The 27,993-nt window shown below is 46.6% G+C and overlaps 1 protein-coding gene across 1 annotated transcript in view; it reads right to left on the bottom strand.

Moving 5' to 3' along the window:
* PGM5 (phosphoglucomutase 5) overlaps positions 1-3,646 on the bottom strand; it is a 183,106-nt gene extending 179,460 nt beyond the window's left edge. The window contains exon 1 of the mRNA XM_042964222.1: positions 3,319-3,646. Coding sequence (XP_042820156.1) covers positions 3,319-3,579 — 261 coding nt within the window. The 5' untranslated portion in view covers positions 3,580-3,646. The remainder of the gene's footprint in view (positions 1-3,318) is intronic.
* Between the last annotated feature and the right edge of the window lie 24,347 nt (positions 3,647-27,993).

Below are 27,993 nucleotides of genomic sequence, written 5' to 3'. Positions count from 1 at the left end.
AGTTAAATGACACCATAAAAAAAAAAGATCAGAAAATTCAAGTAAGGGTCGGGGGCAGAGAGGAGCATTCTACAGGACAACCAATCAAGCTAGTCTCTTCAACAAGTCAGTTTCATTAATACGAAATAAAAATAAAGAGGGAGGTATTTTCTAGATTAAAAGAGACTTAAGACAAATAACCAAATCCACTGTGTGTTCCTTGAGTAGAAGAAACTAGTCTGAAAAAATAGCTATGAAAGACATTTCAGAATAATTGAGGAGATCTGAATGTGTACTGGGTAATAAACGATATAAAGAAATCATGTTTTATTTTACTTGGGATGATAATGATATTGTAACTATCAAGAAAATGGTTCTCAGTTTTTACAGATCCACACTGAATTTAGGGATAAAATGTCATTTTCTTTAATATACTTTAAAATACATGAGCCCTCAAAAAAAGATGGAACATATATAGAAAAAAAATGTGAACAATCTAGAGTATGGGCATACGGATGTCATTTATCTATTCTCCCCACTTTTCCAGAAGTTTGAAATTTTCATAATTTTATAATAAAAAAATTTTATCCCAAATTGAATAGGTATATGTCTGAGAAGCTATTTCAAACTCGATGGTATATTAAAACATAAGTAGTGCCATCCACCATTTTGGAAATTCCAAACTTCTGTTCCCCTTCAGCAATTATATAATCAAAGAGCAACTGCCGGGTTTTTTTAACATTAAACTGTATAGTAAAATTAACTTTTTCTATCAAAACCAAGATTTTTCAGATACAGAGAATGCAACCCACACAGTCACATCCAAGTCAGTTCCAAGAGAATACATTGTATGTTTCTACAATCTTTCTAGCCTATTATGAATATCTAACGCGAACTCTTTTTAAAAAAGCAAGAATCAAAAGCTTTCAGAATCAAAACTCCTCATTCCTGAGTGTAACTCCGCAGGCCAAGTCAGGGGGCAAGCACCTTCTCATCAATTACCCATCATTCAAGACCAGTCTGGCTTTTGGTAAACCCCCGTTCTCCTGAAGCCAGCCTTCAGGTCATTCATTCGCTTCAGCAAAAGCCCTCAAGAAGGTGAACAAAATGAGGAAAAAAATAGGCTAAAACTGGCTGCCTGAAACACTGATAAATGTGGACCATTCCCTTCGCCCATACCCACCGATTTTAGAAATAATGCTTTCGGATACTTTAAGAGATGGTGCTTATACGTGTATTTTAACTTGTCATTCTGTCCCACGGAACAACCACCAGGGTAAGTGTGACTCTATCTTAACCATTTATTAACATACACTATCTCCTACAATCAACTCTACCCTTAACGTAAATGAAATGTATTTATCAGAGGAGACCCGTTGAAGACGTCGTGGAGTCCTGATCATCAAGCGTGCCAAGAAATAAGAAAGCTTCATAATCATTTGCCCGTGCAAATCAACAACTGTAGCTTCTCAAATCTCACCCGCGATAAATGAGCGGATATTTCTCTCATGTCCCGGAAAAAGTGGCCCGGGAAAGAATATGAAAGCTGCCACAGCTCCCCCAAGGCCCATTATTCTCCGTCACTCCACGGGAACAGCTGTGTCCGACAGAGTAAAAGACCGTCCGTCAACCTGTCTCCAACTCCCCGATTCAAGCCAACTTCCATCAATCCCAAGTACGGAACCAGAGAGAAATACAAGTCTTGAATCTCCAGCAGCATCGTCTCCACCACCCATCACACCCCTCGGCTCTTTTCTCCTAATTGCTTTTGGGTTATTTTACTTAAAAAAAAAAATCCACTTCCGCCATCCCTAAAACACTGAGCGAGGGGAATTACAGTAGACAAAATGAAGCATGGACAGCCCTAAAGATTAAAAAAAGAAAGAAGGTGAGAAAGCTAAACAGAGGGGATCAGGAAGGCAAAAGGGAGTCCAAATGCCAGATAATTATTTAGTGTCTTTTTTTAAAAAATTTTTAATGTTTATTTTTGAGAGAGAGAGAGAGAGAGAGCACAAGCGGGGAGGGGCGGAGAGAGAGGGAGACACAGAATCCGAAGCGGGCTCCAGGCTCTGAGCTGTCAGCACAGAGCATGACGTGGGGCTCGAACTCACAGACCGCGAGATCATCACCCGAGCTGAAGTCAGACACTTAACTACTGAGCCACCCAGGCACCCCATTCAGTTTCTTTCTTTTTTTTAATGTTCACACTCCCATACACATCTGCAGAGATTTCACTTAAATGTGCTATGTACGTGCACCCAACCGTATTACCAAGACTGAAATTACTCTTTTAGACAATGTTTCCCACAGAGACCCCTGCAGTGAGGGGTCCCTCTTGCAGACATGGTGGGAAAGCTGCCCTGCCTGGTTGCAGAAGGAGGAAATTGGGGTATGGGATGATGCCAGAAGGTGTTTCTAGTTGTAGGACAGAAAGGGAGGAGGGAGAAGAAGGGAAAACCTAAGGTCTGAGAACTCAGATGGCAAAAGAAGCCTGCAGAGGTCGTGGGAGAACAGAGAGGAAATCAGGAGGGAAACAGAATGGGGGGAAGAGACACAAAACGCAGTCAAACGCCAAAGAGCATCTTGCAGAGGAGTTAGGAATTGCTTCAAGGAAGGCATCGTAAGCCTCATCTCCGATCATTCAGAGCTACCCCGACAGACACAACTGTGAGCCCAGGCTGTAGAGCATCAAACTGATCTCCACCCCATCCCTACCCTCATCAGATCAACAGTGAAGTAATTCCCCTGGGTTCACAAACCACTTATATTAAAAAAAACCTTTAGGGTGCACTCTTGCCAAATGCGTCAGGGATCAACGCTGGTGTGTGTGTGTGTGTGTGTGTGTGTGTGTGTGTGTGTACCCGCGGGTGTGTTTGAGACAACACTCCTGTTCAATTTCTGGCGGAGCCAAAATTTAGGGTGGAAGGAGGGGACAGCAGATAGAACACGGGAGGGGAAAAAAAAAAAGAAGGAAAAAGGGGGGAAACACTGCGTTCCTGGCCTAGGGAAGAAGCGCGGGTTGGAAGGGCAGTGGACGCGGGTCAGAACAAATAGTTGTGAAGGGCTGGGGAGGAGAAGGCCCAACCGGACCGCGGGCAGGTGCGGGACGCGGGCCGAGTCCTGGCGAGGTCAGGGCGACGCGGCGGGGTCCCCGGAGGCGGAACCCTGAAGGCCTTGGGGGCGGTGGGCGCTGACACCGTGGGGCGTCCCGGACGTGGGGAGGCTGCGGGCCTCGGCGGCGGGCCGCTGGAGGAGAGGACCCGGGATGGGGGGCGGGTGTGGGGGGGGGGGGGGTGACGGCGGGAGGGAAGCGAGGCTCGGCCGGGGCGGGTCACTCACCCCGTTGGCCGCGGCCATCTGCACCACGATCTCGGTGGCCGTCCTGCTGAAGTACCTGCCGTCGCTGCCCACCACCATGGTGCAGCCCTGGCGGTCGCGCAGGTCGATGGACGACAGCACGCTCTGGATGAAGTTGGGCAGGTAGTTGCGCTGGCCCTCGAAGAGGCCGGTGGGCCGCCGCAGCCCCCCGCCGCCGGCCGGCCGCTGGTCCTCGTAGGGCACCGTGGGCACCGTCAGCACCGGGATGGGGCTCCCCTCCATGGCGCCTCCTGGCCGGTCCTGCCGCGGCTCCCGGGAGCCGGAGGGAATCTGCCGCCCGCCGGACCCCCCCTCCCCCTCCCCACCAGCCTGGCGGCGCGCCCGGGCTCCGCCTCGCGCCCCGGCCCCCCCTCCGCCGCCGGCCCTGCGCCCTCCGGCGACACCGACAGCCGTCCCTCCCCGCGCCGCCCCGGCAGAGTCCGGCTCACACCCCCCCAAGAAAGTTTGCTCCTGCCCCACTCCCTCTTGGGCCGGAGCTCCGGAGGCGCTGGCAGTGTCGTGCCCCAGCTGGAGTCGCTTTCGGGGCGTCCCCAAGTCCGCTCCCGAGGCCGGCTAGCCCGGCCCCCGGCGACCCTCCTCGCGCGCCCGGCCCAAGCCTGCCCCCAGGGCGATCGCTTCTCCCCGGATCACACCCTCCGCCAGAAAACAGCCTGGGGTCGGTGAGAGCTTGAGCAGGACTTGGGGACCTCTCCGAGACCCCCCAGCCTCTCTCCCCTCCCACCGCAGCCCAGTCTCCCGGTCTCCCTGCAAGTGGGCAGTTTAGGAGCACAAGTTTCTCTTTTGAACAAGGACGAGGGAGGGAGCTGGGAGGGGGCTGAACCTTTTGCCACCAGCGAACAGCCCCAGCCAAAAATAACCCTGGAAAGGCGAACTGAGAATTGTTATCTTCTGCCAGCGCTGAAATTGGAGGCTGAGCCTTGCGTGCGAGCTTGCGTGTGCGTGTGTGTGTGTGTGTGTGTGTGTGCGCGCGCGCGCACACCCCACCACTACCATTTGTTGCAGGGAATCACAAACTGTCAGGCCCTTCAATCCGGCAGGACCCACCCAGCCATCCACAGTTTGCCCTGGGCTCTCTCGAGGCAGCACAATCTGCAGTGTGGAAAGTGTTGGGTTTTTTCTTGTTTGTTGTGGTGGTTGCAACGACAGCAACACAGACATGTGTTTCTTTTTTCTTCTTACTCTTCTTACCCTCCCGAGCCTCGCTCCTGCTTAGAAACAGGCTTGTCCCACACTATTTGTCCACACAGCTGAGCTCCTACCCTGATTCATCACTTTCAACAGGAGGAGGGGAAAGCCCTTAATATCCCACAGGAATGAATGCATAGACTCAAATGGACCAGAAGGTGGCACCAGGAACTGTTCCGGGTCCTTTCCATGCTTCTCATACTGTGGGGGCTAGGGATGGTCTGCTTTGCCTCCGTAAAGCCCACCCGAAATCCAAAACCAAGAAACACCCCATAGAAAATAGAAGTGAAGGGAGAATGGACAAAAAGGATAAAACCCAAAGAGGGAAGAACAATTGTTATTTTTGCTTCTATCACCTTTCACCCTCCAAGCACTTTTGCACCCACTAAACCTACTGTCTTGAAATCGCTTGCGTCTTGTCCTCCCCCAAATACTGTCCACTTGCCAGGGCTAAGCTTGACTTGCTGCAGGGTTAGAAAGTGTTTGATCCTAGTGAGAAAACTATGAACAGTAGCCCACACTTAACGCTGTTTTGCAGTTGGTAAAAGGCTTTGCATCTTTGGAGGCTCAGAACAAAAGGAGGAATGAATGGCATTCATATGATTCCCAATTTACAGATGAGAAAAGGGAGGCTTTCTGCGAGATCCAGGGAGTGGCTGAGATGGCATCTGCAATAGTCCTTCTATGGCTCCTCCCATTTTTATGAATATCATTAAAGTCTGACGGGGAAACCACTGAAGCCATCAACTGAATCCGTTGGGACTTTACCGCTGTCCCCTTACATACCAAAGTTGGGTTGCTGTTTGGGGTTTTTTGTTTTGAGGGTTTTTTTTTTCCACCTCTACTTTTTCTTTGGGTCCCCAAGAGTCCATTCTGCTGTAGCACCAGACAGAACGTCAACCCTTTAAGGATCTATGTATATGTCTATGGTGTGGGTTTTTTTTTTAAATCACTGTCTAATAACAGCTTATTTTGCAAGCAGGGTTGTATCATTCCCAGAAGAAGAGTGAGGAGTAAGTCCTTCGCCCCAGTACAGAAGAGAAGGACTCAGCCTCCAAGCCTCAGAGTCGACCAGAAGATCTACAAGGCTCCCTGTCTCCATGGTCAGCATTGTTTCTTCTACCAAAGTCCAGCTCCTTCCAAGGGCTGAGGACAAGGCACGGGCATCTCCGACAAGCCTCAGTTTTACCAGCCAAGAGGAAACCCTCTTCCCTTGGTTCTAAGCTCCAGGTTCCCAAAGACGCTGACCGGTCCAGCTCAAGGCAACGTGTACAACCACATAACCAGACCCGAGTGAAAATGAAAACAGTGCCTCCAAAGTAAGGGGGTGTTTTTCCCCAGAGGGACAAGAGACGGGTGACCAACCATAACTGTCCACCACAAAACGGACACTTTCACTGATTAAGTCATTGAAAACTTGTTTTTCTTTTCACTGAATGCATACGACTCTTGGCATCACTTATAAGGAATGTTTGTTTCATGTGCTGCTACACCTTTCTCGTGGACGCCTTCTCTCCTTCAGCCGTACGCGACCTTAGAATAATTCCTTAACCTCTCCTGGCCTCCCTGGCCTCACTGTGAAACAAGAACTATTATAATCCTCACCTCACTAACTGTTGGGAAGATTAAAGTACTTAGTACAGCGCCTGACAAACAGAAAGGCATTCGATCCATGTCAGATGTTCCCAGTATCGCCATCAGCATCCCATTGCCTATTATTATTCACGTCCCGTAGAGCAAGAGCTAGTGTATTTCTTCGTAGACCACCACAGAACGTAAAGGGTCTTGGGACATAGGCGATACTCTATACGTGTTGGTTGAATTGTCCTGTGGTTTTTGACAGTGGAAATACAAGATACAGAGAGTAATTTGCCCTTGAAACCTACACAAAGGGTCTAGGAACTAAAGAAATCTCTTCAAAGGTGTCCTCAGAGTCGGGCAAGTTGGTTCCAATAAATGTGTTACAGTGTGGATAAGATCAGCGCTTCCCAAAGGGCTTTCCTCCGAACACCAGGGCCTCCGGCATGCCACGCAGAGCTGCATGGTCAGGCTACCTAAGACTCCTGCACGCTCGGCCTCATTCTTGCAGCGTCACAAGGCACATTTTCACATTAAAACCTCTGAGAGCTTTTCGGCGGGTGCTTCTTGACCTAAGCTCCCAGGCCCAGTTTGTCTGGGGAGAGGCTCAGACTAGCTTTGTGACCATTGCCTGGTGACAGCCCCCACATCCCCTTCCTCTGTCCCCAGTGGGCTAGGTCAGGGATAAAGACACTTCCCTGATTTTAAGGGGCTTGTCACCACGCTGGGCTGAGTTCAGAGCTTCTCTGCTTTGTAGGAAGGGGAGCCCTATTTGCCTAGAGGCGCCTTTCAGACTTCTCTGAGCCTCCGGGGAAAGGCATGTCCCTGAGAATCCCAGGCATGTAACAGGAACAACTGATCTCTCCTTCCTTCCCCTTGGGACTACCTTGCTCTCAAAAAGGTGTCAGCTGCCATCTTCATATAGCAACTACCCAAGCTGCCTCAGCTAGACCCGCCTTTGCCTTTGCCCCCCCCCGCCCCCCTCCGCCCCCCCCCCCAAAAAAGAATTTGCAAGTCCAGCAAGTGTTGAAACACTTTACACTTTATCTTGTAGATTCACAAAGCACATTAGCATATTAAAGACTGTGAAGTTCCAGGGGGCACCTCTGTGGCTCAGTGGGTTAAGCGTCTGACTTCAGCTCAGGTCATGATCTCATGCGGTATCACGAGTTCGAGCCCCTCGTCAGGCTCTGTACTGACAGCTCAAAGCCTGGAGCCTGCTTTGGATTCTGTGTCTCCCTCGCTCTCTGCCCCTCCTCCCCCTCTCTCTCTTTCAAAAATAAAATAAACATGAAACAAAAAAAGTTTTTAAATAAAAAAGACTGTGAAGTTCCACAAGAAAGAAACCTATTTAACTTTAACCTAGCATTTCCAAATTTCACTTGACCCTGGGGCCCTTCTGAAAAACACCTATTAACGGATCAAGGACATGAATATTCCATGAAACACTTTAGATCTCTGGGGTCCCTTCCAGCTACATCATTCTATAATTTCCTTTTACTTGTGAGGCCTTAAAAGATTAATTTCTATCAGTCTCTTCCATTTGACCTTATCAGAACGTGCAAAAGGGAACAGGTAAAATTGCCCAATTAAAAGAAAATACCCTTGAGTGATCTTGAGACTTAAAATGAATTATATATATTTATATATAATTTTATTTTATACGTTCTACTCTTCCATACACCCCAGCCCCCACCCCGACCCCCTGCTAACAGGAAAGATTGGCACCCATATTTGGCCCGTGATGGTTGCACATTCCTGTTTAGCCGGGGTTCACTTCTGTGTACACAGGGAGTATGAAAAACATGCTCTGGACTCACTGACTCTAAGAGCAGAAAAAAGTACAAAAACTACAGGAGAAGAGGCTGAAAAGCAGGTAGAAAACATCATGGGTGGACGTCCAAGGAAGCACCAGTTCCCTCGTGAATCTGCCCAAACAGCTTCTGGCCACGGGGAAAGCCAATTATAGATTTCTCCTGAGATGCACGACCTTCCACTAAGCTTTCTGCTCCCCAACAAATGAAATAACACAGAATAATTCCCACAGAACCTTCTTCTCTACTGCCTTCACTAGAAGGCCATCAAGTGGGATGTCAAAGTGACAGAAAGGGACGTGTCTTTTTTACTCAGGTGTATCTTATCTCTCTCTTCTTACATCTCAAGCTTCAAAACTCAGTTTCCCACCTTCAACAAGGCGACAGCCTGTGTGGCCTTGCACAAGTTGCTTACCCTCTCTAAAGCTCAGTTTCTGCATCTGTAAAATGGACATAAGGCTACCTACCTCCCGCGGATGATGATCATATTCAAAGAGCTAATGTGTGCAAATTGGTTAGCACGGTGCCTGGAACTTAAGAGCTTATTGGCATTATTAGGTGATTATTATTTCTATCACTAAAACAGTTATTGCTATCATAATAATTAGTAAAATAATATTATCATAACTACTATAATACTGATTCTTAATCTTGTTTCAGACAGTGCTGTCTCTGAAGGCAGGAACAGATGTCTAATTAACCTTTTCAGCACAACATCCAACACGACATCACATGCAAATTAGCGAACTAGTATTAAGGATGAAAGAATTTATTGGGGTGCCTGGGTGGCTCAGGCGGGTAAGTGTCCGACTTTGGTTCAGGTCCTAATCTCACCGTTCGTGAGTTCGAGCCCCGCCTCGGGCTCTGTGCTGACAGCTCTGAGCCTGGAGCCTGCTTCGGATTCTGTGTCTCTCTCTCTCTCTGCCCCTTCCCTCCCCTGCTCTCTCTCTCTCTCTCTCTCTCTCTTTCTATCTCCTTCAAAAATAACTAAACATTAAAACTTTTTAAAAACTAAAAAGAATTATTTTTACTGACCCTTAAATGATTTGTAACTACCTGTGCAAGCAGGGCGATCAGCCTAATGCATGCAAACTCCAGTTCCTCTGGAGTTTGTTTTTAAAGGTAGTCACAGGCCACCTAGGAATACTTAAGTGAGGTTATAAATCTGAGGCCAGCACAAGAAGTTGACCGAAAACTCACGCAGGTGTGGTTTCCTGATTCGAGAGAGGTCTGGCCCCAACTCTGAAAAGCATTTAATGTTAATTGACCAACTTGTAAAAATTGTGGGTTTGGGAAGCAAAAGGTTTCATTTTAATTCAGTTTTATCTAAAACTAATAGGCCACTGATCTGCCAAAAATGAATATTCCATTTGCAGGGATCCCTCCCACAGTATCTAGAAGTATTAATCATATACGGTAACAGATGATCAACAAGTTTGTAAATAATCTTATTAACGTCCTGGGGCGCCTGGGTGGCTCAGTCAGTTAAGTGGCCGACTCCTGATTTCAGCTCAGGTCATGATCTCCCAGTTCATGAGTTCCAACCCCACCTTGGGCTCTGCACTGACAGCATGGAGCCTGCTTGGGATTTTCTCTCTCAACCCCTCCCCCACTCATACTCTGTCTCTCAAAATAAATAAATAAATAAACTTAAAAAAAAATCTTATCAAAGTCCTTTACTTTATAAAAAGCAAAAAGTTTTCTAAAGCTATCTCTGTCCTTTTTCAATGGCTGGATTTTGTTGTTAAGGCTTCAAAAAGAAACACAATTTAGGTCTTTATTATAAAGGAAATGTATGTTCCATATTTCACTAAAATTACATTCTAATGGTTATTTGCAGTCATAGCCTACATGGAATTTTTCTTGGGTGCTTTTTATGTTTTGGGTTATAGGAGACCCCACCCCCCACCACCAATGTATGGCCAATCTCTGAATAAATATTTAGCATTCTTATGTAAAGTGTTTTTTTAAGCTATTTTATCCATATACATCATAGGGCTAAATATCAAGTAAGTCATGTAAGCCAGTAGTCCTGTCTTATGAATGGATTTTTTAGCCAGGTAGTCTGGGTGAATTTGCACAACTAATAGTGAAATACTGTATTACAATAGCCAAACTATGGAAACAACCCAAGTGTCCATCAATGGATGAATGGATAAAGAAGATGTGGCATATCTATCTATCTATATCTATATCTATAGATATAGATATATCTATATATCTATATAGATATAGATAGATATAGATATAGATAGATAGATATAGATATAGATATAGATATAGATACAGATATAGATAGATAGATAGATATAGAAAGAAAGATCTTGCCATTTGTAACAACATGGATGCATCTAGAAGCTATAATGCTAAGTGAACTAAGTCAGAGAAAGACAAATACCATATTAATTCTCCCATCTGTGGAAGAAAAAAAAAAAAAGACAAAAAACAAACCAAAATCAGACTCTTAAACACGGAGAACAAACTGATGGTCCCCAGAGGGGAGTTGAGTGAGGGATGGATGAAATAGATAAAGGGAATGAAAACAATGCTGAGGAATGTGCAGAATTGTTGAATCACGATATTGGTCAATTACATGTCAATTAAAAGAAACAGGGTGTCATGAGGACCAGTCCGTTTTGGGGTTGTGAGCAGATGCCATTCTCAGGCCCTTGTAGGCCAGCCCAGGCCCAGCTCAGGTTTCACTCCCCCATGGGTCAGCAACCACTGACCCAACAATTCTATGTGCCGTGGCCACGGAGATCTGTTTTCTCCATGAGATTCTTCCGATCTTTTGTTCATTCCCTCGCGGCGCACCTACTGAGGGCACACTAATCTGAAAAGTAACTCAAGCAGAGAAATAGTGCACACAACAATTGCATTCTAACCTGGGGTTTTCTGGACGCGATGTTTTAACCCCCCAGAGAGAGAGGCCGAGGATCGGGGTCTCATGGATTAAAACAGGACTGTCAGCTTCAAAGGGAAGTCCACGGGCACCGTCATTGTTTGGGCATTTTTTTCCTCCCTTGTTTCTGATGTTTCTTTGGAAGCCAGAAAATGGCCACTTCTCATTTCTCATGGAATTGATGTGTCCAGTTTTTAGCAGGAGCTGAAACGAACCAGAAGGTACTTACTCACCAGCAGTTGTCTGCGTGTATCTGAGACGCTGCTCCGTGAGATGCTGACGTACGTGGGGACATCATTAGAGAGAGTCGCTCAGAGCTAAACGATAACCTCCTACCATTCACCCCACCAGGCGTCCAACACAGGATGCTACGCACCTCCACTGCATCCAAACTTTTGACAGATGTTAATTATTGGGATTCAAGAATGAGGAAACGGAAGTTCTAGGAACCCTTGGGGATTCCAGAATCCTTGTTATTCCGTAAGTTTCATAACACGTTTCTTAGATGCTTTTGAAAAATAAGTAGCCATAATAATAAGCAGAGAATCTGTTATTTCCATAGCAGGATGTTTCTAGAACAGGATTATATGAAAGGCTTCTATGGTCTTCCTTTTTAAAAAACATATAATGACAAGTACATGCTTATTATTACTATGAGCCAATACATCGTGGCAAGATTATAAAACCCAGTAACATAAAAATGATCTCTACCTAATACAAGTGCAGGGTAATAGAAAACATTCAAAAGAAATGAACATTAATACAAAATAAATGTTGGGGCACCTGGGTGGCTCAGTCAGTTAAGCATCCGACTTCGGCTCAGGTCATGATCTCACAGATCGTGAGTTCGAGCCCTGCGTCAGGTTCTGCGCTGACAGCTCAGAGCCTGGAGCCTGCTTTGGATTCTGTGTCTCCCTCTCTCTCTGCCTCTCCCCCACTCGCACTGTGTGTGTCTCTCTCTCTCTGTCTCAAAAGTAAACATTTTTAAAAAAACACACAAAATAAATGGTAAATAAAAATCATTAAAAAAATAGAAGATCGTACCAAAATAGTGCAATGGTACGTTTCTTTAAATGAAAATTTTAGCCCCACAAAGCATCATCTGTTCTCTCCTATAGAATTCCAATAATATAATACTCGGATCTCCTGGCAAGGTTAAGAGTATGACAGAGAGGCAAATGTTAGAATGGGTGATTTGAGGACATATTTTGCTTCCAAAAGCTGACATTTCTTAGAATACCATACATGTAAAAAGTATTGTGACTAGGAGGGCCTGGGTGGCTCAGTCGGTTAAGCATCTGACTCTTGGTTTCTGCTCAGGTCACGATCTCACAGTTCATGAGATTGAGCCCCACGCTGGGTTCCGCGCTGACGGCATAGAGCCTGCCTGGGATTCTCTCTCTCCCTCTCTCTCTCTCTCAAAATAAATAAATAAGCTTTAAAAAAAGTATTGTGCCTATAAACTTTTTAACGCTTCTTAGCAAGACTGACTCGTATCAACAGGGCCCTGAATGCCCACTTACAGCAGCAAATACAAAAAGCCCCATGGCTCCCGTCCTGGGTCCCAGAAACGTCAACCTGGACCCTCGACTCCATGCGTCAATGCATCGTCCTGCTCTTGCTTTCAACTTGAATCGGTGGATTTCTTCAAACCAGTAAGGTCTCTACATGGACACTGAGCTTTAATTCTCACGGGAGAATCATAACACTTCTCCCAATTTTCCTGATTTCTCAGCTGATTTTTCTCAGAATCCAGAATTTGGGAGTCCATATAAATGCCCAGGAAACGCCAGATGGGAATTCCCACATGGGAACCCTTTCCCTTTGTTCCTTTCAGAAGCAATGATCAATAAACACAGAGCTCTCCTTCTCATCTCCACATTTCCCCTGCTCGCTGATGGTTCAGGGGCCCAGCTCAAAATTTCCCCTCCTCTGGGAATAGCCCCAGGACTGTGAAATGGGCTCTCAGTGGTTACGAACTTACTACAGAATTCTGCATTCTTGGCCCAGGAAAGGATGTCTGGCCCAGCTGGATTCTCTGTCTCTGGAATTTGAATATTGGAATCCAGACATAGAGAGACTGGGGGTCACTGTGGCTTGGCCATGTTGATAACGTGCAAGGGTGGGATTACACTCATAGCTACCCGTCCCTCGTGTCCCAGGAGCTGGCCTAAACCTCCCCTTTTCTAGTCGCAGGATAGATACTTAAGATGCATCAATATCCTTCATTAAATCCTCCCATGGATGGGGCCCCTGGGTGGCTCAGTCGGTTGGGCATCCGACTTCGGCTCAGGTCATGATCTCGCAGTCCGTGAGTTCGAGCCCCGCATTGGGCTCTGTGCTCAGAGCCTGCAGCCTGTTTCAGATTCTGTGTCTCCCTCTCTCTCTGACCCTCCCCCGTTCATGCTCTGTCTCTCTCTGTCTCAAAAATAAATAAACGTAAAAAAAAAATTTTTTTTTAAATAAAAGTAAAAAAATAAATCCTCCCATGGTTTAAGCAAGCCAGAACTAGTTTCCGTTGTTTTGAATCAAAAGACCCTTAGCTAATATATTATTATGCCCCGGTCCAGTTCCTTTCATTTTCCAGGAACAGGAGGAAAGATGCCTTATTGGTTTAAAAAAGAAAGAGACAACACAGGATGCCATTTATGTAGATTTCGAAACACAAAGGAATAGTCTGTACAGTTTATGACATGCACCTATGTAGTACGTGCACAGACCCTGAACAGCATGTTTATCTACATCAAGATCATGGCTGCCGTGGGGGGGCAGGGAAACATGGGCCAAGAGGAGGCACAGGTGGGGACTTGAGCAGCTATGGAAAAGCTTGATTTCCAAGGGACAGTCAAGACCCAGTTGGCCGGAGGCCATTGAGTTTACATTTGTTTACCCTGGTCTGATCTTCAATTCTCTCTCACAACAACCCCAGTGTGGATGCGAAGTTCCATGGCCACCCCTCAAGAACATTTTTTTTTTTTTTTGATGTTTATTTATTTTTGAGAGAGACAGAGATCTCGTGGGCGGGGTTGGAACAGAGAGAGAGGGAGACACAGAAACCGAAGCAGGCTCCAGGCTCAGAGCTGTCAGCACAGAGCCCGACGCGGGGCTCGAACTCACGAACCTCGAGATCATGACCTGAGCCGAAGTCGGACGCTCAACCTGCTGAGCCACCCAGGTGCCCCCAACTTGAGAACATTTTAAATAATTATAGAAGAAGACTTCTATTTTCCCTTTTGTTTGAAGTACTGTATAACAAAAACACTTTTAAAGTTACTCCCATCTACATAAGATAGCTACCAAACCATGAATCCCTCAAGGGCATCTTCCTCACCCAGTGCTCCGTGAGGATTAAGTCATTAAATTCTAGGAAGCGATCATCAGCGGCTTACACTAAGTAAGAGAGCCACCAGCAAGGTGCCATTTTTCTTTATTTTAATCAACTTCCTGGTAACTTATTTAGGGATGTTTTAATATTTTGCACATTCACATGGTTCAAAATGCCGAAAGTCAAGAAAGGTATGCGATGAGGAGTTTTCCATCTCTGCCCCGGCTTAACTCCCTAGAGGCAAACAACTGTTTCCAGATTTTTTAATATCCCTAAAAATATGCTATATGCATGAGAACAAAGACATTGTGTGTGTGTTGCCCCGTTTGAAGCTCACAGAAACTCCTTCAAAGCCTCTTTGAAAAGATACCATTATCACTCGTATTTCACAGGATGAAATTGAGGTTTGGAGAGAGACTCCGTGGCTCGCTCAAGGTCACACAGCTGGTAAATGGCGAAACTCGGATGCAATTCTAACCCCGACGTGTACTGTCCCAAATACTGGGAAAAGTGGAAGAGGAATTAATCTACTAAATTGAGGGCGTATTTGAGGATCTGAGGAAGCAGGCATTCCCACCTCAGGCTCGCTTGGAAAGTTGTTACCCAAAACTGTCTCCCCTTGTCATACGAAATTCCAGCATTTCAGATTTTTACTTAGGATCTCAGTATGGTCTGCTCTCATCCTAGAGCAGTCACCGCCGGGCAGTTAATTCTCCCACGTGGGAATCTGAAGGGTTCGAGTTAACCAGGATCACCCGTGTTAACCCCTGCCAGCCTGCACCCTGAGTCCCGGGCCGTCCTGCCTCACCCCCCTGCCCGTGCCTCAAGCCCTTGATATGGCAAAGCTCTTACCGCAGCCACATCCAAGAAAGTCCCTGGGATCCGTAGGCAAGAAAAGCCATATGTGAACTCAGAAACAATGAGCCAAATTGTGTTTTTTGTCTAAAAAGGCTGTTAAGAGCTTCATTCAGGTTATATCAGGGCCAATCCACGGAACCAACAGAAATTACAAACGGAGGGAAAAAAGAAGTCAGGCCTTAGGGTGGAGAGCGCAGGTGATTGTCTCAATATGGCCTAAAATATTTGCTTCTGAGATAAATATTTGCCTGATAATTTGGGTATTGTTTGTACAACCAGGAAAAGCAGTCATCAGTTAGGAAAAAAAAATATATATATATATATATACATATATATATATACATATATATATACACATATATATACACATATACGTATATACATATACATATATATATATATATATGTATATATATATTGCTGTGTGAGTCTCAGCACTGAATTATCCGTAATTGGGAGGGAAGGCAACATTTTCAGGCAGAGTGAAGGCCTTTGTCTTGGCCGCTTATTGTAAAACCAACAGCTTCTAAGTAAAAAGTGCTAAAGTCCACGGCTGAACCACCTTTCCCATGTAGGGTTTTGGCTGCACAAAGCCCACCATTAACAACCCTTTCTGCTAAAAGCCTGCCTCCCTGATGAAGAGTATCCAGAAACAAAAGGCACAGAACGAGGAGGTTTTTCCTACTAAAAAAAAAAAGAAAAAGAAAAAAAAAATGCCGCTTTAGTCTAACTTGAAAAAGCCCACAACCAGTTCCTAATGAAAACCATCTGAATTCCCAGGTTTTCCCACAAGCAAGACATCGCTTAAGCTCTGTGCTCGCTTCATTCTGTATGCAGCCCACAGCCTGCCTGCAAGAAACAGAGCCTGCCAGGAGAGCGACGTTCCAGCAGACCCCGATTTAGCAAGACATTTTCATAGCATACCCCCAACCGGCTGGCAATCCTCCACTGCTCTTGTGCAAAGATGTAGCTCATCTCACCGAATTTCCTGATTTAAAAGTCTAATTCATTTCACCGAAAGTGTGACAGAAGGAAACGGAGTAGCCAGGCCTCTCCTGCCAGACCAAAGCTGTTGCAAAAAAAAAAAAATAATAAATCCAGGTATGGATTTTATGATCCAGGTATGTTATGCAGGGGATGCTGGTCCACACTGGTCATCCATCCTGATACTCAGGCCACAGAACCTTGACTGATGGCTCTGGAGGAAAACAAGTTTATCCATTACGTCCACCACTAGGCTCACTCCTCCAGAGAAAAGAAACAATACTAACAAGTCCGATGTCTTGTTTTTATTTCATATTCTTATGAAATAAGCACTATAGAATACAAAGTTTAAAAATGTGACACACGTTCTCTAAGAGAAAGCTACTTAGAGATCCAACGTTTACACAGCATAACCCTCCCGGACGAAGATCATGAACCTCAGCAGTCTATCCTGCAGTCCCTCCCGGGAAGAGGGAGAAGGTAAATGGGACTGCCAGGGGTCAGTAACTTAGGGAAGGAGCCCCTGAGAGAAAAGGAAGTAAATCTATTTGCTGATTATAAAAGTAATTCACACAGGGGGCGCCTGGGTGGCTCAGTTGGTTAAGTGTTCAATTCTTGGTTTCGGCTCCGGTCATGATCTCACAGTTTGTGAGTCTGAGCCCTGAGTCAGGCTCTGCTCAGAGCCTGCTGGGGATTCTCTCACTTTTTTTCTCCCTCTCTCTCTGCTCCTCCCCTGCTCTTGAGCGCACTCACTCGCTCTCTCTCTCTCTCTCAAAATAAATAAATAAACTTTGGGGGGCCTGGGTGGCTCAGTCAGTTAAGCTTCGGCTCAGGTCATGATCTCACGGTTCGTGAGTTTGAGCCCCGCATCAGGCTCTGTGCTGACAGCTCAGAGCTGGAAGCCTGCTTTGGATTCTGTATCTCCTTCTCTCTCTGCCCCTCCTCCCACTTGCACTCTCTGTCTCTCTCAAAAATAAATAATAAATATTTTTAAAAAATTTTTAAATGAACTTAAAAAAAAAGTAATACACACTTACATGCAGCTGTACTAAAATATGTACATACAGAGGCACCTGGGTGGCTCAGTCGGTGGAGCGCCCGACCTCGGCTCGGGTCATGATCTCACGGTCGGTGGGTTCGAGCCCCGCATCGGGCTCTGGGCTGTCAGTTCAGAGCTTGCAGCCTCCTTCGGATTCTGTGTCTCCCTCTCTCTCTGCCCCTCCCCCACGCATGCTCTGTCTCTATCAAAAAATGAATAAACGTAAAAAAATTTTTTTTAATATGTACATACATACAAAAATTTTTCTAAAGTATGGCTTTTACACAGCTAACCAGCCCATAATGATCTTTCCAGCTAATCATCAAGGCAAGTCTTCTTTTCTCCTTCTCTTGCACCTTTCTGGGCTCCCTCCCCGCCTTTTTTTTTTTTCGTTTTTACTTGTTTTATATATAAATGATAATCCACTTTCTGCAATTCCCCCATTTTTCCTATACTAGCTATTTACACGCTGGCTGCCACGGCCGCCGGGCAATCCTCAAGACCCTCAGCTCCCCTCTCGGGTTTAAACAGACAGGCATGTGCAGAAGGCATCACTACATACATCATCTACACTGCCTTCACCTTTTATCACATCTATGAGAAAACCCCGGATTGCAAACTAGAAGGAGTCTGAGCTGCGTCCACGTAGTCTCAGGAGGAAGGGAGTATCATAGGAAATCAGTTTATTTGAGCAGTGAAAAGGAACAGTCCTTCGATACCAGATCAGCCTCGGAAGGTACCGACTGCAAGGGCACACGAGGAAAATGGTCCAACAGCACCACTCACAGTAAAGAGCTGTTAAGTGCAGCGGAGTCCGTCCCTGTCAGCAAAGAAAAGCCAGCTGGGAACCTGGCTCACCCGGAAGACTGACCTCCCCGCCCCTCCCCCTCCCGGAGCCCCAGCCCCACCCACCACACCGTCTCTGCAGGAAGACTGTGCTAGTGACAGGAAGCCAGTGCAATTAGTCTGTCATCACTTGAAGGGAACGCACAGATGCCAGCAAATCCTGGGGAGGAAATGTTAATATCAAGTTTTGCGGAACAAGGAATGACTCCTAATTGAGACAACTGATTTTCATCCGGAGGCTCGTGGTGCCTGGAAAGACAGACCAGGGAACCCTGCATTCCATCGGGTGTATACAATTAAAGTGTTTCTTCCTTTCTAATCAAGGCTCTCCCCAACACCCAAACAAATCCAGACCTTACGAACTGCCTCTTCCAACTTGTAACTGACTAGCGTGCAGGGTTTCCAGGTCAAAAAGAAATCACTTTCCCCTCAGGGATCATGCACACATTCACCCAGTCTGCTTCTTTTCCACGTGGAGGAACAAAGCCATCGGACTTGCATCCTCCCTTTGGCTCCTTCTTGGTTAAAGGAAGATAAATCTTAGACCTCTGTCTCCAGATGGCAGGCTACAGGCGAGGGAGGCTTGGCGAGGGAGGTTAGCCTGGAAAAGTCCTCCCCATGCCTCTGTATCACAGCAAAGCCAGAGAGGAGAAGTGTAAGCAAATGTGGCTGCACTTCAACTTCCCAAACCCTGCGATGTAAAATTGGAGAATTTGTCTTTGTCCATTCCTATATGTGCATTGGTGAAGGAAGTCACTCTTTGAATTAGCTACATTATTTAAATTCATCAGACACGGCCTCCACCTCCACTTTGCCTAGACAGACCCAATTCAGGGCACATTTTCAACGGCTTTAACACGCTCAAATTGAAGAGAAGAATCGGCATCATGAATAAGTTCAAATAAAGTCTTGTTTGGTCTCATTTCTTTTAATTAAAAGAATTTTTTAATGTTTATTTCTTTTTGAGAGAGAAAGAGAGACAGAGCGTGAGTGGGGAAGGGGCAGAAAGAGAGAGGGAGACACAGAATCCGAAGCAGGCTGCAGGCTCTAGGCTCTGCCTGAGCTGTCAGCACAGAGCCCAGTGTGGGGCTCGAACTCACAAACTGTGAGATCGTGACCTGAGCCGAAGTCGGACGCTTAACCGACTGAGCCACCCAGGCGCCCCGATCTCATTTTTATTTTTAAAACACCCATTCCACCAGGTGTTATAGTCAGGTAAGATCCTAAACTTTGCCCACATATATTATTACAAAATGCCATTCTTAGAATTCAGTGTCTAACGAGACTTTTAATAAGCTCTTCCCCCCGTGTGCCCTTCCTCCCACCCCCTATATTCTCCATTAGACAACCCCCCCCCCAAAATTTAATATCACAGATACAAAGATGTCACATCTAAAGAGCATCTGGCGACTGCCCGGTCCTCTAATTTCCTGGGTGAGGACGTTGAAGCCCAGACGGAGTTAAGTCATTTGTTCCCAAAGTCTTAAATAAATAAAACAGGAAATGGCCACGTAATAATTCCCACCCATGTTCAGGGGCAGAGGCCGAGGGCCATAAGGTATGGTTGAATTACGCTCCATTCCTGCCTCTTCCTCTAGGAATCTTAGAAATTCTTGTTTTGAGTCAGAGTCAGTGCTTTTCTGTTCCAGGTTCATTGAGCATCTGTCCTCAGGGAGTGTCACAAAGCATCCTTATAACTAAACTACACAAAGACCATTTAGTGAGTTCAAGAAATTAGCCCACGTATGGGAGCCTGGCTCCTCTCCCTATGTCTGGTAAACGTGGCCAATGCACTAGAAGTGGCCAGAATTGAGACTTTTGACTTTCCCTGATTCTGATTTGTGCATGAACGAAGTATTGTGTTGGGACAGCTTTCCTCGCTGTTAGTGAGCGAGACCTTTTTTTTTTTTTCATATTTTATAATGAAATGTTAAATTCAAAAGTACATATTGGTTTATTTCATGACCTCTTATCCTCCTATAGTTTCCTTGTGGACCATGAATGATTAGTTTCTGTCTCTCTCCCCAGTGACCACAAGAGTATCCAGTGCAGAGCAAACACTCAATAAATATTTTTTGAATACTGAGCCTATCACCCCCGAGTGCAACATGAGTGTTGCAGAATCCATACCCCATAAATGATCTAACACGTAATCTCATTTCACCCATCAATATCAAGGGCTCTCTCTCTCTCTCTCTTTTAGCCTTCTTTGCTCTTTCTGTATCTGCTTTCTCAGCATTTTCCCAAACTTGAGTCATTCCGTACCTTCAATAATTTTGCTGTCAATGACCCCTACTATTATCTACTTAAATGGTCTCAATTTCTAAGTGCAGAGACGTGTCTTTTATAAGGTAGCTTTCTTGCTACTATACAACGAAGGCCAGGATCATGTGCTCTAGGTACTCATAATAACGAGTTAAAATGTTGAGGGTTTATCCACAGTCTCTCTAAATTCACAGGGTACAGGCACTCACTTTGGGAAACAATTCTGCGTTACTCATTCAGTGTTCTCCACATCCCTCTGAGGTAGGTAAGAACCTACCCAGAATACCAAGGTGGCAGTCCAAGCAAGATGGCAGCCAGATAAAGGCGAACCATGACTGGGAAGCCAGGTACAGGAGTGCTGACAATATCAACTCCATCTTTTTATTAAGTTTATTTATTTTCAGAGAGAGAGAGGGAAAGAGTGCAGACACTCATGAGCATGAGCGGAGGAGGTGCAGAGAGAGACAGAGGGTTACAGAGAATCCCAATCAGGCTCCTAGCTGCCAGAGCAGAGCCTGATGTGAGACTCGATCCCACAAACTGAGATCACGACCTGAGCCGAAATCAAGAGTCAGACGCTTAACCGACTGAGCCACCCAGGCGCCCCATACCAACCCCATCTTTGGCCCTCCATCTTGGTCATGTCCTTTCTTGGGGCTATTTGTTCTGGGCCGCCTGGGGATTAATGTACATACCTTAGAAATACCCACCAAGGCCGGGATGGGGGGAGTCTTCCTCTGGCCCTCCATAAATTTGTGAAAAATAACACAGTCTTGCCTCTTCCTGACACAGGGATGGTGCCACAGCTCACAATTAGGTGCACGTGAACCCTGTGCACCCACTACCCCTCCCTTCTGCAGGTCTCCTTGCCCTACAAAATCTGTGGACCAAGGTCCGGTCTTTGTGGAGAACAGTGGTATAGCTCTGGGTTGTCACCGGCCCCATCCCCCCTGTGAGTAAGTTATCCGGAACAAAACCCCGTGTGTGCCGTATGGAGTCGCCTGCTTTGTCCTCTGGTCTCAAAGTGCCATCTCAGTGGGAAGACTGTCCTCCCTCCTCCACCTTCAAACACCGGATCTACTAACTCTCAGTTAATGCCCTTTCCTCTGCTCCCTAGATCCTTGTTTCTCCAAGCCTGGGTGACAATCCAGAAGCATCCCGTATACCCTGGAAGCTTGTAAAAAATGCACAAGCTTGGGCCCCACCCCAGGCCTGCTCAATCAGAACTTGCATTTTATCACGATCTTAGCTGATCCAAGTGAGCGTTAAGGGTTGAGAAGCCCTGAGAGGTGTAGACCAATGGTTCTCTGATTCGGCAGCACACTCGAAGCATCTGGGGAAACTTAAAATATACTGCTATCTGGACCCTACCTCCTAGAGATTCTGGTGTAAGTGCCTACGGTCTGGCCCAGGAGTTTTTAAAAACTCCTCAGCTTACAAGAAAGCTGGCGGGTTACAACAAGGAAAGCCAGTACAGCCAAGTTTATAAAACAGGGGTCTAGATCGGTGGTTCTAGAACTCTGCCTCAGAAGCAGTTGGACGGCTTGCTAAACCACAGATGGTCCGGCCGCTGCCCCAGAATTTGTGGTTCAAGAGGTCCTTGTGGGGCCTGAGAATTTGCACTTCTAACAAGTTCCATATTGGTACTGCCGGTCCAAGGACCACATGTGGAGAATCCCTGGGAGCAAGAGGGTCCACAGGCGATCAAAGCTCAAACTCACTCGAAGAACTTTCCTAGGCCAATATACATGCTGTGGTTGAAGCCAGCATCTTAAGGATAGAAAAATAAAAAAACTGAGTTCCAAAATATTTAAGGTGTTTCACCTGTGAAATATCTCCATGTAAAAAACGCCATGAGGTAGTTCCCACCTCGCTTGTTTTCATCCTCACAAAATAACTTTTCCACCAGAACGAGGTCTCAACAGAAGTGGTAAAAATCTCCCGAACAGCCCCCGAAAAAGCAGGAGCTTTTGTGACGAGCGCCCCCTGGAGTTCCGCTGCACGCGGTGCCCTGCTTCTGACGTTTGGCCGAAACCAAAGTTCCTTCGTTTCTCCTCTGGAAGCCGCCCCAAAGCGCTCTGAGGAACCTCTGGAACCCGTTGCCACTAGGACAGCACGTCTGCTTGAAATTTCTTCGCCTTTGCATCAGACTGACTCTCCGGCCACAACGAGAAGACCACCGGCTACAAGAGTTGTCTTTTTTACAATCGCAGTTTTAAAAAATAATAAAATAAAACCAGAGTGAATCCACAGCACGTTATCATTATCGGTCTGTGCAAAGCCCCTCTCTTGTTTTATTCTCCTTTTATTTCTGATCCCACACCCCTCCCCCCCTTCCTCGTAGGCAACCTCTCTCACACATTACACAGATGTCCTTAAATGATGTGTCTCCGTAGAAATAGGTAGGGCGGGGTGCCTGGGTGGCTCAGTTGGTTAAGGGTCTGACTTCGGCTCAGGTCACGATCTCGCGGTTCGTGAGTTCGAGCCCCGAATCGGGCTCTGTGCTGACAGCTCAGAGCTTGGAGCCTGCTTCACATTCTGCGTCTGCCCCTTCCCTGCTCATGCTCTGTCTCTCTCTGTCTCAAAAATAAACACTAAAAAAAAAAATTTGTAATCCCTTTTCTTAAAAAAAAAAAAATAGGGCTATCGCACGTGCATGTGTGGCTTTAAATTACATAACAGCACCCTATCATAAGTCTTTTTTTTTCTTATCCTTGCACTCCCCATCGTGTTTTTAAGCCCTACTGATGTTGCTTTATGTTCACCTAAGATGCACGACCACACTTTGCTTATGGAGACGTCGTCTTCACGCATCTGTTTCTCGCGCTGAAATCAGCATGCTTTTAAGTCAGAGCATTTGGGACGAAGCAAGACTGTTTGTTGGAGTTAATCTGACACCAGATGCATTTATCCCTCTTTTAGGACTGTAACTAATTCCTTTCCGCCCCATGTGGCCGAGCTCACTAGCTGGCATCACAGGTGTCTTCCTTAAAAAGAAAAAGAGTTTGTCCTTTGGTTTCCTGACCATACCTCACTCCTACCCCCTTTTTTCAGCCCTTTTACATGGAGTTTGCACCAAAAAGCACAGAGAAGGGCGACTCCAATAGAAAAGTCAGTTATCTCTGATTTATCCTTGCTTGAACAAGATCATTCCAGCCTATGGACAAGTTTTTTTTTTTTTTTTTAATAAATAAAAGTTACCCTAATCTTGGATTACAGATTACAGATCAAAACAAACAAACAAACAAAAAAAACAGAAACAAAAACAAATTGCTTATCAGAAAATGTCCTGTCCCAGCTCCTCTCAACTCCTTTTGCAGATGTGAGTACTAAGTCCAAAACCAAATTCTCTCTCCCAAGAGGGAAACTCCCACCAACACCAATGAGGAGGGAATTTGGCTCATACAATAGCACTTAATTATTAAAATGTATAATTTCCACATGTACAGGAGCGATAAAAAGGATGCTTCTTGGGGCCTCTTTCCAGCCCAATCTTTCAAAACATGTGAAATCCTATTTATTTATCAACCGTACCCCCGTAAAGTGATAAACGTAAGATACCAGGATTTAAAAGGTAAGCAGTGTTTTTCTCAAGATTCTGGAGTGAGCCCTTCATGAATGTGTAGCAATAAAATATTAAAAATGACTACCCTGTGTTAACTAACGTGTTTCTAATGTTTCAGGCACCGTACTCAGCATTACCCAGTGCATTTTCCCATTAATCCTCATAAACCTACGACAAATTCTTTCTGATCCCTGTTTCAAAGATAAAAGACAGGAAGAATCAGGGATGAAGGCAAAAGAAAACTTTAAGCCCATTATGCAAGATGAGCTCATTCCCCCAAACCGAACAAGACTCACTTCTCCCTCCTGAAGATACAGTCCTGGACTTGCCTCTCCCTCCAGGGTCTCCCTCTCCTCTCGGGCTCTCGCCAACACCCGGAGATCTCTGTGCCCCCCCACCCTGTGTGGTCTCCTCCCTCCTCCCCTCAACCCCCGGCAGTCAGGTGTTCTGCAGCAATGAGAGCCACCAGCTCAAACTCTGAAATTCCTCGAGCCTTCCTTTAAATCTTGGCTTCTCTGGGGCCACATGCTCTCAGTGTCTTCCGTCTCTTGTCTCGTCTTCCCCGGCTGCGCCGCCAGGGCCCTTGCCTTCGCTGTCCTCATACAACCAGGTACGACACAGCTCCTGCCTCAGTTTCTTTCCTTAGTTCCAAATGGTGTCCCATGAGCCTCCTGGCCCCAGTCTGGATCCCCCATGGGTCCCCAGTTCCTGCCCACTAGTGGTCATCACAGGGGCCCGCCTGGTCCTCAAACTCCGTCCTGTACACGGATTCGCAACGGTGGCCATTTGTCACCCGTGTGACCCTGGGCCTCGGTTTCCTCCTGTATGAAACCAGAAGCATGAACCAGGTTTCTCGCTCGTGCCCCTTCCGGGTGTGCCATTCTTGCATTATTCCTCCTGACAGGCAGAACAAACTAAAACTCTTTAACCTGGCATTCAGTGACAGTCCCCTACCCCCTACCCCTACCCCAGCCCACAGGCTTCTCTCTGCCTCCTCACCCCCTGTAACACTCTCCAGGCCTCTCAGCCCTTGCCTGACCCAGACCCGGAGGCACTAGTCTGCCCAGAATGCCTTTCCTTTACCTGCCAGCATCTGCCTGCTGGAGCTCCGGGTCGGCTCCAAAAATCTTCAGTCCCGGTTAGAAAGCTTTCCCCTCGTTCTGCAACTGAGCGCCCCATCGGGGCGCTTGTGACGGTCTATAGGGCAGCAGGCCCCCGCCCCATGAGCGTGTGCACACCCAGGCCACCCTCCTGGGACGCACCGAAGGCAAATTAGTCTCCAGACCTGCAGCCAGACAACTGAGGTCTGTATCGTGTGTACTTTCTGCTTCCTGAATATTATGATGTTTTGACCTCATCAAAAGCCATACTAACTAAGGAGAGCGCCTGGGCCTGTCCTAGGTCCTATCAATTCTTAGTGATAGCAAAGGGCCCAACCTTTGGACTGCAAACTAACCAGCCCAGAGCCGTCCTTCCTTGAAGTGGCTCTTACACCCCAGGAAACAATATTCCTCTGCCTTAATCGTCCCAGGGACAGGTACCAGACACCTGGGGACCAGTCTAGAGCCCAACACCCCCCCCAAATTATTCAAATTAGCCAGGCCCAAACTGCTTACTATGCCCTGCCTTGCCCGTCCACCAGAAATCCCAGTAAAGGCTGGGCCCTAGTGGCACCTGGGTGGCTCAGTCGGTTAAGCGTCCGACTCTTGATTTCGGCTCAGGTCATGATCATGGTTTATGGGTTCGAGCCCCATGTGAGGCTCTGCACTTGACAATACGCTGCTTGGTTGGGATTCTCTCTCTCTCTCTCTCTCTCCTTTGCACAAATAAACAAACATTAAAAACAAAAAAGATATGCCCTACATTCTCCCCTTGCTCCTGTCTTCTGCCCCCAGATGACCCTGCTGGTTGTCCCATGATTCTGTGCGGCATGCAGTGACCCCCCCCCCCCAAGACCTGTAAGTATAAGCTTCTTCCTGTCAATTCTCCTCATTTCTCCTGTGGTCACACTGACTTCACCATACCGTCCCCAACGTGCACATTCTTAGAACAGGGCTCCACTTTGAACCCCACTGCTTACAAACTATGCAACCTTTGGCTACTTAATGGGCCCAAGGCTCAGTAGATTAGAGTTAACAATAGTCCTGGCCCCAAAGGGTTATCGTAAAGATTGAATGAAATGATATATGCAAGTATATACATTATATATCTTAGTGAAAGTTATGTTTAAATTATATTTAAAAGTTTAGATAGTAGCTGATACATGATAAATAAGGGTGAGTTATTAAGACTGTTATTTTTAGGGGCGCCTGGGTGGCTCAGTCGGTTCAGCATCCGACTCTTGATTTCAGCTCAGGTCAGGATCTCGTGGTTTGTGAGTTCAAGCCCCATGTCAGCACCGAGCCTGCTTACGATCCTCTGTCTGCTCCTCCCCCACTCCCTCTCAAAAATAGATAAAAAACATTTTTTTAAAAAAGACTGCTATTTCTATTACCGGATTTATTTTTCTATCCTTGCAGCACAGCAACCTGGCTGAAAACAAGGAGTAATGTGACAGTTCTACAAAGGACTGGAAGCCGACCTGGTCCTCTTTTTGAATGAATGCAAAGGTAGTTCCAGATTGTCTATCTGAAAATTAACTTCAGGGCCCTCAGTGTGGTGGGGGCAGGGCAGGTCGTGGAAACTGAATCTGCATGAGATTTAAAAACAAACTGACACTCAGTAACAGGAAATGCGGCAGGTGGAACCCAGGGGAGATGGTGGGGGAGGGGGCTCAGGAAGATCAGAGGAAGTTGAATCCCCGTACCATTGTTGGCAAACAAGGGCAAAGCTCAATAAATAGTAAGAGTCGCATGGCCTTGAACTTCACAGATGGTCCAACAGATTATACACCAGTTGTCCCAAAGAACTGCCCTCTTGTCCCTCAGGCCCGCCTCCACCCTTTCCCCGAGCCAGGGAGTAAAACCTGGGCACTTCCTGCCACTCTGCATCATAAGGTCAGGAGGGTCATTTGTTGGAACCTAACCCCCAACGAAATGGCATTAGGAAGTGGGGCTTTGGGGAGCTCATGAGGGCCGAGCCGTCATGCACGGGATTAGTGTTCTTATAGGAGACCCCCGAGAGCTCCCTCCGCCATATGAAGCGGCGAGAAGAGGATGGATGGTCTATGAACCAGCAAGAGAACACTCACCAGACATTGAATCCACCTTGATCTTGGAATTCCCAGCCACCAGAACTGTGAGAAATACACGTCTGATAAGCTACACCACCTACTGTATTTGTTTCAGTGGCTCAAACCGACTAAGGCAGGAGGCAAGCACAAACCCCAGCGAGCAGGTGATTTTGTGTTGAGAGTTGACCAGCTGAGAGCAGGGTCATGGGCGGGGCGGGGGGGGGGGGGAGACCTAACAGGAAATAGGTCCCTCAGATGAAAGCTATGGTATTTTACATTGCTATGGATCCTTTTTCTAGATCTGCCTATTTGTTCACTTCTCCTACCAACTTTGCTGGGACACCTGCATCCTGCCACGTCTATGACAGTCTGATCTTTTTTCCCCCCACACCCTTAGCGTAACTTCCTTCCATTCCTGGCAAAGCCGTGTTTCTTGCATCTAATTCGCCAGTAATTAGACCATGGTTCTTTTCTCATCTAGGTGAGGCTCAAGGGTCTTACCCCACCCCGTGCTCTCAGCAGCCCCTACCAACTGTCAGAGACGACCTTCACAATGAATCCAGTTAGCCAGCCCTCAACTAGAAGATTTTTTTAGATTTCTTTCAGCTTTAACATCTTTTGATTCAAACCTAAGCGAGGCCCTTTGGCCACATGGAGATACACGTCACTGCAAATCAACCAGTCGGATGCCCCAGAAAATCATACTGCTGGGAGTCAAGGAGACCAGCTCGCTACCTAGCACAGGGCTTCTGGGGCAGAGGCAGCCAACTAGCCAACCTGCTTTAATTCTACCAAACAGTTTTCACCAAAAACGAATCCACTGAGAGCTTTTTCAGAGTCCTCCAAAGGCTGCTAGAGTTGATCCTTAGAGTAAGCTGGGTGTGGTGGTTCCCCTCAAACCCCATCTCCCTGAAGCTTGGACTCCACTCACATACACACCAGCCTCAAGACTTAAAACCAGTGTGGCCTGGCTTTGAGCCTTGAACTCACTCCATACCTGCTGGCCACGCACAGTAGTCGCTGAGGTGCTCGATGTGCTTATGGTATCTGGATCCTGAACTCTGTGGCCTCACTCCCCTCAGGCATCTGTCCTTGATCTGTCC

Source organism: Panthera tigris, chromosome D4 (assembly GCF_018350195.1).
Source record: "Panthera tigris isolate Pti1 chromosome D4, P.tigris_Pti1_mat1.1, whole genome shotgun sequence".
NCBI classification, from domain to species: domain Eukaryota; kingdom Metazoa; phylum Chordata; class Mammalia; order Carnivora; family Felidae; genus Panthera; species Panthera tigris.
The sequence above is the reverse complement of the archived record's forward strand: the minus strand, read 5'-3'. Positions and strand labels throughout refer to the sequence as shown.